Source organism: Pteropus vampyrus, unplaced genomic scaffold (genome assembly GCF_000151845.1).
Source record: "Pteropus vampyrus isolate Shadow unplaced genomic scaffold, Pvam_2.0 Scaffold108, whole genome shotgun sequence".
Classification (NCBI taxonomy): domain Eukaryota; kingdom Metazoa; phylum Chordata; class Mammalia; order Chiroptera; family Pteropodidae; genus Pteropus; species Pteropus vampyrus.
Window position 1 is genome coordinate 2463626 of NW_011888889.1, and position 10138 is coordinate 2473763.

Sequence of the window (10138 nt, forward strand, 5' to 3'; positions counted from 1 at the left end):
CACTGATCTTTTTTCACCACAAATCCCAGTCCAAACACTGCCTATTATTGTCCTTAGGATTCCATCATTGAGCTTGACGGCAGTAATATTTTAAAATCTCCTAAAGATATTACTGAATGTTCTTATATGTAAATGGAGCATTATAAATCATATTCTTATCTTTAGATTTGCAAGAATAATTTAAAGTGGTTGGAATAAGTTTAGATAATCCTATTTAAATAGAACTAATTCAACGCATTGAAGCTAGCTTAAACTACACCTAACCTATGAGAGCCTTTCTGATGGCATGAAGCCTGTTAGAAAAAATTCACTTTGAATTGTAGCAAGCAGTTTGAATAATCCATTATATCCCTTCCAGGGAAAGGGATAATCCAAATATCTCACCTATTCAATATTTATCAATTGGATAGATATCATCCTTATCAGAAAGCACACACAAAAAAATGAATTATTTGAAATTCTTTTATATATACTTTCTGTATTCTAAATTCTGGAGATGGGGTTGAGTATTAAAATGGTTAAAAGTCAATTTAGTGAATGAAGAAAAAAAGTGGAAAACATAGATTCTATTTTTCCAAATTGGAAAAAAAAATCTTTAATGAGCAAATGCTCACTATGCTAGTCAATTAAATGATACAGTACTAAAGTTCCATATTTTACTTAATTTATATAATCTATCAATACATTAGAGAATAAAGAAATAAGGGTTACAGAAAGAGGAAAGTGGAAAAAGCAATATACTTAGAAAATTCCGTTTAGTACACAAATAACTACGCATTTTCTTTAATGCTAGATAAATAGTGCCATCAATAGCACTTGTTTAATTCTTTTAAAACACACTTTTCTCCAACACAAGAGTGTTTACAACCACACAAAACAAAGTTCTCATATTCCTGTGTTTGGCACAACAATTAGAAAAGATCAATGAGAACAAATATTCACCTATCAAATTCGCCTATCAAATTTAAACAAAAGAATAAAATCTATAGTATAAATTTGGTGTATTTCCTATGTAAGTTAAATGTTATAGCATGAGTAAAGAAAGTGCTAATTAGAACTTATTACTAAGGTTTATACATCTCAAAAAAAGGGATAACATAAACAAGAATTAGGACAGCAAAAGTTGTGACTATGTAAAAATATTCATTAAAAAACTTCTACATTTCATTTTCAGGTTAAAAATTCATTTTGTCATTTAAAAACTCATATTAAATCTTGCAAATACAAAACAGAAGCAAATTAAAAGACTTCATGATTTTCTAGTTTCTTTTTAAATATTTGAATCCTTTACTCTCCCCCAAATCTCTATCATGGTTACTCCACAAATTTCTATTATATTGCTCTCAGAAGATGACATCACCTTCTATTTCGCAGAGAAAATAAAAGTCATCAGGCAAGAACTCCTTCAACTACCTGCCAATAAACATGTACACTGTCTGTCTCCTCCTGTCCTTTCCTCTGATTACACTGAAAATGGCATCACTCCTATTATCTAAGATTAAACTCTTCCTTCGTGCTTTTAACTTTCATCTTCTATTTCTACCTGGATCTTTGACAAGTCATTATCCTCTCTTTCTTTTGGGTTTAGTGTTCCTCCTCATGTCCTTCAGCATTTAAACATATTTTAGAGTCTTCCATCTTAAAAAAAAATAATCGGTACTGTGTTCCTTAAGCTACTGCCCTCTCACCTCCCCTTCATGAAAAAGTTGTCACTTATCTTGTCTGCCTCACTTTTTCTTTACCTTTACTCTCAGCTTATCCAACTATAATCTGATTTCACTTCCAAGATCTCACCAAGACCACCATGACCTTCTTATTGCTAAATGCAACACTTTCTGTTTCTCATCTTAGTTGACCTCCTCTGGTCGTGTTCACTGTAACTGACTACTTTGTATTTGAAGCACTAACTTTAGTTGGCTTCCATGACTCTCCTGGCTTTCTTTTACCTGTCTGGACCTTACTTCTCAACTTTTTGCAGGGTTCCATTCCTTTTAAATCATTGATGCTGGCCAGGGCGCTCTCTCTAGTTGCTTTCTTGTTCTACATATTCTGAACAATGTCATCCATTCTTAAGATTTTTAACACTTGATGATTCCCAGTCTATTTCTATAGTACAGATTTCCGTCCTGAGCTTCCATCCTATGTATTCACTGGGAAATTTCCCTTTAGGTGTCTAAAACACACCTTGATCCATTATACAAGTTAAAAACTCATCATTCATGCCCACTACCTCCAACCATTTTTATTTTCTCCTGAGAACCCAGTATCAGTGAACTTCTGCACAATCCACCCAGTCACCCAAGATGAAAATTTGAATATCATCCTACATTCTTCTATTCCCATCATCCCTAAAATCTAATACCAATTGTGTTGATCCTTAATCTCTCAACAATCCAGCAACTTCTCACTACTTTACTGCCATTTCCCTAGTAAGCCAAAACTATCTCCTGTCCAAAGAAATATTATGGTTAAAAACTGCTTGATGTGTCCTTTTTATTAAATTAAAATATAGAGAATATGAGAATCTAACATTCTAAGAAGCAATAGCATCTCACCTGGCCTCCTACTTTTCAGTATTATATCCCTCCCTCTACTTCTCATCCAGTCAAAGTGATATTCCTAAAACACAAATTTGATTGTATAGTATCCTCATGCCTAAAAATCTGTCAATACTTCCTTATTATTCCTGATTATCTTCTGAAGTCCGATCTCTCTTGCCTCAAATTCTCTGTTATACATCCACAGTGACCTTCTTTCAGCTCTGAAAACATAATATGCTTGTTCTCATGTTTTTCTCTCCACCTGGAATACATTTCTTCACCCCATGCCCCCCAGCTCCCTCTTCATCTAATAATTCCTACTCATCCTTCAAGTCTCTGCTTAGATGTTACTTCCTTCAGGAAGGCACATTTAAGGAAGGTCCCAAGTCTGGGTTATATGTTCTTCCTCCATGATCCCATGGTATACTATGCTTTTCCCATCGTATCACTTTTCCATATTGCATTATAATTATTCTGTATCCTCAGTAGATTGTAAAGTGCAAAAGAACATGAATTTTATTTTGTCCACTATTAAATCCCTGGTACCTACTACACTTCAATAAATATTTTTTGAATAAAGTATTTGAATAAACAAATAAATCTATGAATGGATGGATAAGTTTATTGTTTCCAAGTGGGATGTGATATGGAAATCTTGATTTTATGGCAATGAAACTGAAAGAAACTACTTAACATATAAGTCTTAAAAAACATTAATCCTTTAGAAAGACTTATGTACTCAAACACATATGATCTTCCTTAATCCTTTCCAGAACCAGAAAAGATAATATTCTTCAACATATTAAGGACCATTAACATAATGTGTATTATTTAAAAGAGAAACTGGAGGGGAAAGGGATTAAAGGAGCCATTTGCTGACAGAACTGCTACACTGATGGCAACTAAGCCACTTTTGAAAACTGGTATGGGAATTGGGTGGTCAACAAATTTTACACGTGTAACTATTTCAAAATAATTTTTAAAAAAACATTAATTTAATGTTTTTAGCATTTAATACCAAAAGAGAATGAATTTGCCGTCTTCTCATATGCTTAGAAGAGGAAAATAAAAATGCATGAACACTGCAGCTCCTATCTCATGAAACTGTAATTAGTTAATAAATTTGCATCTACTACTAATGTTATGACTCAGTGTCCAATCATTAGTCTTCACAGATAACACAATGAGGAATACATCCTCTATTAAAACATTTAGATGATCTCCTATTCTCTAAAGTCCAATGGATATTTGCACGGATGAGATGATTTTGTAAAAGCAAGATTTCTAAAGAACAGTAATAATAAAAATATTATAATTTATTTCTGGATTTAGAATTCATTTGCTCATTAAATAAGAATTTATTAAAATTGCATTAGATACAAGGCTTATGTGCTATAAGGAGGATGAATGGAACCTCCCTCAAAGAAACTTCACAAATTTAGGATTAATGTAATGGTTTTAACTATTCCAATGTCTTCTTTAATCTTTAGGTAGAAAATGGCATCCATTTCTCAAAAATTATTAAAGATAAATTATATATTAAATCAATGAGGGCAGCTACATTTTACGTTAATTAGCACTCATAAACAGTCTAGCTCAAAATTATATGTGAGAATGTGAGAATCAATTAGCAAGTCACATTAAAACCAAATACGATTACCTAAATTCCGATTCAAAATGTAATTCAGTGTTTTTATTATTTACTTTTTAAATGTGATTATATAAACCAAAAAAAAAAAAAAAAACTGTTATATACCTTCATTGAAACTGATTACTATGCATTACTGCACAATTTCTAAAAAAAAAAAAAAAAAAAAACTGTTATATACCTTCATTGAAACTGATTACTATGCATTACTGCACAATTTCTAAGTCTTGGAAGAGAATTACTATGAGTATTTTTTTTAAAGCATACAATTCAATAGTTTTTAATATATTCAGAGTTGTGCAACCAGTATCAGAGAGTTTTTTTTTTTAATTTAAGTTCGAGATCATGACAGTTTCATTTCCTGATATCCTTATGTGAATCTGAAAAGGACATCCACAATTATTGCAGCCCAGACAAAAGGTGTATGAATGTTTATAACTCCTAGTTTTGTACAACCAGAAAGTACTATTATTTCCAAATTCATTCACATTTTATTTTGTAATTTACTTAGAAAACAATCTAAACTCAAATTGTTGTATGTGAATCTACAACATGGTCAGGCCACTAGAAAGGATGTGGGTAGAATCTGGTGAATTTAATTGTCACAGAATGATTCAGAAAACCAAAAGAAGGGATCTCCTAGTTTAGCTTCTTTACAACAATGTTATTCTACACTGAATTAACCTCTCTTCAATTTCACATCTATGTGATTTCTCTCACTCTATAAAAAAATAGGATTTTTCTATATTTACACATCTGGCAAATTCTTCAGTATTATGGAAAAAATAAGCATAACCTCATGTCTCAAAATGTACTGCCTTAAAGAGAGGTTGAGAAAGATATAAAGTGAAAGAAACTTAAAAATGTATGATTACTGGCAATTATTATAGAAATGTACAAATATTGTTCTCTTTTCCGCTTGAGAGTAAAACTAAGTTACTTAAAGCTTAAGATGAACAAATCATACACTAGATCATGTATTCTGTATAATAAGTAAAATATTGGATTTCAGTGTGTTAAGCACTCTAGCAGATGCTTTTTTTTTATTCTGGGCCTGAAAGAAAAAGGTAGGTATAGAACAAAATTTTTTTCCACTGGTAAAAATAATGCTTTAAAACTAAACTGTAAGGTTCTAAAAAGAATTTGTCAACATCTCTTCATAATATTAACAGGGCCATGTTAACTGGAAAATTTTGGCAAGCCAAACTTACACAATTAAAATAAACAGTGTCATGTGATTCAGTTTCCCAGAGCCTGGAATTTTGACCTTGACTGAAATCTTCCAAATTCTAATGCTATAAATAACTACTTTAGCTGAACAAAATACTAAACTATTAATTCTCACAGAATGTGGTTGTGCCTTTTCAATGTGTATGCCCCATGCAAATATTGAGTACGGGCTTACTCATTCAACAAATATTTATTGCTTATCTACCAGGGTTAGGCCCCATACCAGGCAATGATGATATAAAGGTGATCAAGACCAACACAATGCCTCTTCTTCAAAGGCTAAGAAAAGCAGGGCAGACAATTAGCAAACAATTGCAAAACATCATCATCTGGGAATACAGAATGAGGAGGGATATTTTAACAAATCTATGGAGTTGGAGAAGGCCTTCTAGAGGAAGTTCAGAGGTAATGCCTTTAAAACAAAAATCTTCAAGGCTATATAGTAATGGAACTGAATGTAGATTACTGCTGTTCACTGCCATCAGTTAAATCATTCTCTTAACATGGACAGGTTAATTTATATGCTATGCTATGTTCAATATAATATGCTCCTAAATAAAAAGGGCGTTATAAGTTAAAGGCTCTTAGCTATAGTTTTACACATCAAAAGGAATCATTTCTATCACTTTAGGAAAATCAAATAAGCACAATAGATGAAGTGGCAACACAGGTTTAAAATATTTCTGAAAAATGGCTGATTGACCTCATAAGTTTCTTTCAATCTCTTCCTCCCAAAACCACATTAAAATTAGAATAAAGGAATTTTTTAAAGGCATAAACATACAAGAACTAAGAAAGAGAAAAGGAGGGGAGACCAAAACACTCAAGAGAATTCATCAAATTTATATAAACTTGAAAAGATGAAGGAGTGATAACTGATCAGGGAAACTGAGGCACAACCTGCATACTGTGGAAGAAGAGACCAAATGGAAATAAGCTAATTTTAGGTACAGACCCCAGAAAAAATAAGGCCTTGGAGCACAAGGAGCTGTGGAGGCAGATTAAGTAGTGGGGCAGAAAACAGAGAATTAGATAATAATATAGTACATCATTGGATACTCCTCCAACATACATTCTCTCACACTTATGTGCATGTGCACCTACATCCAGAAGATTACGGCTCCTCCCACCTCTCCTATTCTTTGGAGAAGCTCAATGACACCAGAGAAAAAGATTTATAATATATTGAAATTTGGATGCCACTTTAATGAAAAGTCCAGATCACCAAATGAGAAGGCATGCTCATGTACATAGAGCTTCTGAGTGGTTCTCAAATATAGATAGGCAACAACCACAGATATGTGGGGAAAACCTCCAAAATGAAAGCGAGCTCTTAGAGAATCAAACATAAAAAAAAAAAGAAAACCTGGAAGATACAACACAATGCATGGAGAACTATAAATATAAAACAAAATTATAATTACTATCCTTACCGTAAAAAAAAGTAATTTAGCAGCCATAAAACAAAATATAATGCTGTAACACATGAACATCAGAGAACAGAGAATAGTTCTTTGAATTAAAAAATTAGGATAGCTGAGATAAAACATTCAATACAAGAAAGATTAGAATTGGATTAGGATCTGTCTGACTAAGAAGTTTCAGAAAAAGAAAACAGAGAAAATGGAGAAAACTGTTAAAGAAATAATAGAAGAAAAGTATGTAGGACTTTCAGACATGAACTAACATACTGAAAGGGCTCTCAAGTACCTAGCACAATAAATGAAAAAAAATGCCCACATTGATGTTCATTACTGTGAAATTTTCTAATGTCATAGATAAAGAGAAGATTGTAAAGTTTTCAGAGGGGCGAAAAAAGGTCAAACACAAAAGGAATTATGATCAGAATGTATAACTGGAGACTTGGGAAGGGTAAGACAGGACTTTAATATTATTTAATATTATTTGACTTCTAAAACAATGTACAGATATTTTTATAAACAACAATCAATAATAATATAAGTAAATAAGTAAGAGGTGCATAAGTAAATAAATGAATAAAACCAATTGGTTGAATGCTCCCTACATGCTAAGGGTACCATTTTTTAATGTGTTATCTCACTTAACTCTCATAACTCTATCAACCTCATTTTACAAATGAAGAAACAGGTACTGAGAAGTTAAGCAATAATACAACTAGTAGGTGGTGGAGCCAGAGACAAGATATTTCTGTGTGGTCTTTTAAAAACTGCATGATGTTGTCTCTCAATTTTAAAAGTAAAATTAATTTTAAAAAGAAGAAAAAATACTATTTGGATGTTTCCTACATTCCTAATCTGTTCCCAGATCAACTATGGATGATTAAAAGTTCAATGTAAGCGTGGGGCGGGGGGAGTGAAGGGGGACAAAAGTTGAGGGTATTTGTTAGTATTTTAAGTATTCACTGTATAGAAGTACTTTATGCTATAAATTTGTGATGTGCTGTTAGGTCTCTAAATTCCGACCTAAATGCATCAACAGCCTCCACCAAATGATGTACCTACATCAGATTGTGTATTTGGGCAAAGAATAAAGGCTATATAAACTTCATTAAAGTTAAAAACAGAATAGCTGCCCCTTTTCTAAATTATTGTCATCTAAGCCCTTTATACTCTTCTAGTCTTGCAAGAAAAATTTCCCTAGATTTTCCTAGTCATTTACATAACTTTATTAAATATAACAATGCAACGAAAACATGGTGCCCCTATAATTTCTCTTGCCTTAACACTCATCTTTACATTAAATTAAGTACATGATGACACTTGAACATTTTCGTTTGAAGTTTCTCTGGAAGAGTTAGCCTCATTCAGTTTCCTATTTTTGCTGTCCTATCCATCTTCTTACTTACTTACTGTCCTGTCCCTGCTTAAGAGATTCTAGCTTTGGGGGTAGATGTGGTAGATGGGATATACTTTTTTAATGTTTTTTTTTTTTTTCTTTTCTTTTCCAATCTGGTGACATCTTCATTCTTACTGACCTATAGGAAGGCTACACAGTTTTGGCATTTCGTCTCTTGGAACTAATAAACTTCCATACAACAATATAGTAGCTTTTCAGACCTCAGAGCACTGCACTGCACTGCACCTCCTGGATCACATACTGGGGCTTCGCCCAGCCTCCTGGTAGTTCCTTTCTCGCACAGAGGCAATCCTCCACTTTCTGCCTGTCATGCCCTTGACTTCTCCTGAGTCGGTTTTTTGTTTTGTTTTGTCCCGGTTTGGGGTTTTCACTGATAAGTGATAGCTGTAGCAACCTTTAAGGTTCTCTTGCATCAATGACAGCATCACCTATGTCTTCCCAACATCTAGTGAACAGACCCACGGCTGTCTGGCCTAGAAGGTCTCGGTCTTGATCACAGGAGGTCCCCATCCGTGGCCGCAGAGTTCACATTGTGACAACCTCCAACGACCGGTGTCACGGAGGCCCACAGTCTCAGGCGCACCCTGCACGGTTGTCACAGGATCCCTCCCCACACTCAGGTGGAACACCTGGCGGCCCTACTCTCGGGCGTCACCTGTGGGTCTGCCCAGTGCGCGCGCGCGTTCCGCACATACCGTCTCCTTGGCAGCAGCGACCGAGATGGGGAGCAGCCCCCCGCCGCGGGGCGGGTCCTTCGACTCTGCGTCCGCGCTCTCTGTGGGGCGCCCGGGCGTCGGCGCCCGAGTGGAGTCGGCCCTGGGGTCACCATACAGCTGGTAGCACACGAGGCCGACCAGACCCCCGCCGGCCGCCGCAGCGATGCTCAGCTCCCCCCAACGCCGCCGCCGCCGCCTCCAAGCCGCCTCAGCCATAGCCCCGTCCTCCTCCTCCCGGCAGGAGAAGGGCCGGCTAGGAGGGGCCGGGGCTGTACCCACAGGCCGCCCCAACGGCCCGGGGAAGGGATGGTGAGCGGAGGGCGCAGGCGGGAGCCGAGGCGGTGGCCACAGGAGCCTCCGCAGTGCAGCCATAGCGGCAGCTGCCAGCACCAGAACGAGGAGGGGGCGGGCGACGCGGTAGGGGCGAGGGGGGGCGGGCAGCGAAACCTCGCGAGAAGTCGTTGCGCGGAGGTTCGCTACTGTGCAAGAGCGACCCCTACAAACGCGTGGTCTGGGGTACCCTCCGGGCAGCTGTCAACTGGGGTGACCGGGGGTCTCGGGCGGGGGAGACCCTGGAGGAGTACACTACTGCTCCTCGGCCCCGCACTCCCAGCCCAATCCCGCAGTTACAAATAACTGCGCCTGTCCCCGGCAGCACCTGACTGCGCGAGAACCCAACACCGCCGGCTACAGCCTGGTTCGCGGAGTTTAGTGAAGCACTCATGTGCGGGGTTGTCCGAGCGCCCTCCGCTAATTTGGCCCTTCGCCTCTGCTCTATGGGGTGGGTCTTGGATCATCGGTAGCAGCCCTCCAAGAAAGTTAACCTACCCTAACGGTATCCTGATCCTCCGACACAAGGTCAATTGTATCTTAAGGTGTTCAACAAGAACGAGGTATAAAAATTTGGCTCAAGATGGCAAATTAAGTCGAAGGATGTTTTGACTACATACAGAAAACTTACGGATTATTGATGGGGGAAAGCTAATATTGTTTTTCAGTTACCGTTAATATTTTTAAAAAACATTACCATACCCGGGGTCACTTAATTCAACAACTCAGAACTGTCTTGAAAGATACCCTTAGTTTTGGGAGAGCTCTAAGTATAAATATGAAATAATCGATTAGTCTTTTGTATCTTTATTTTTGTTATTGCTATACTTTTGTTT

The 10138-nt window shown here is 36.7% G+C and overlaps 1 protein-coding gene across 4 annotated transcripts in view; it reads right to left on the bottom strand.

The window, feature by feature from the left end:
- Nucleotides 1-9380, bottom strand: part of MICU3 (mitochondrial calcium uptake family member 3) — a 76838-nt gene extending 67458 nt beyond the window's left edge. For all 4 annotated transcript variants that reach the window (XM_023533683.1, XM_023533682.1, XM_011365270.2 and 1 more), the window contains exon 1: nt 8952-9380. In XM_023533683.1, coding sequence (XP_023389451.1) covers nt 8952-9344 — 393 coding nt within the window. In that variant the 5' untranslated portion in view covers nt 9345-9380. The remainder of the gene's footprint in view (nt 1-8951) is intronic.
- Nucleotides 9381-10138: the final 758 nt, after the last annotated feature.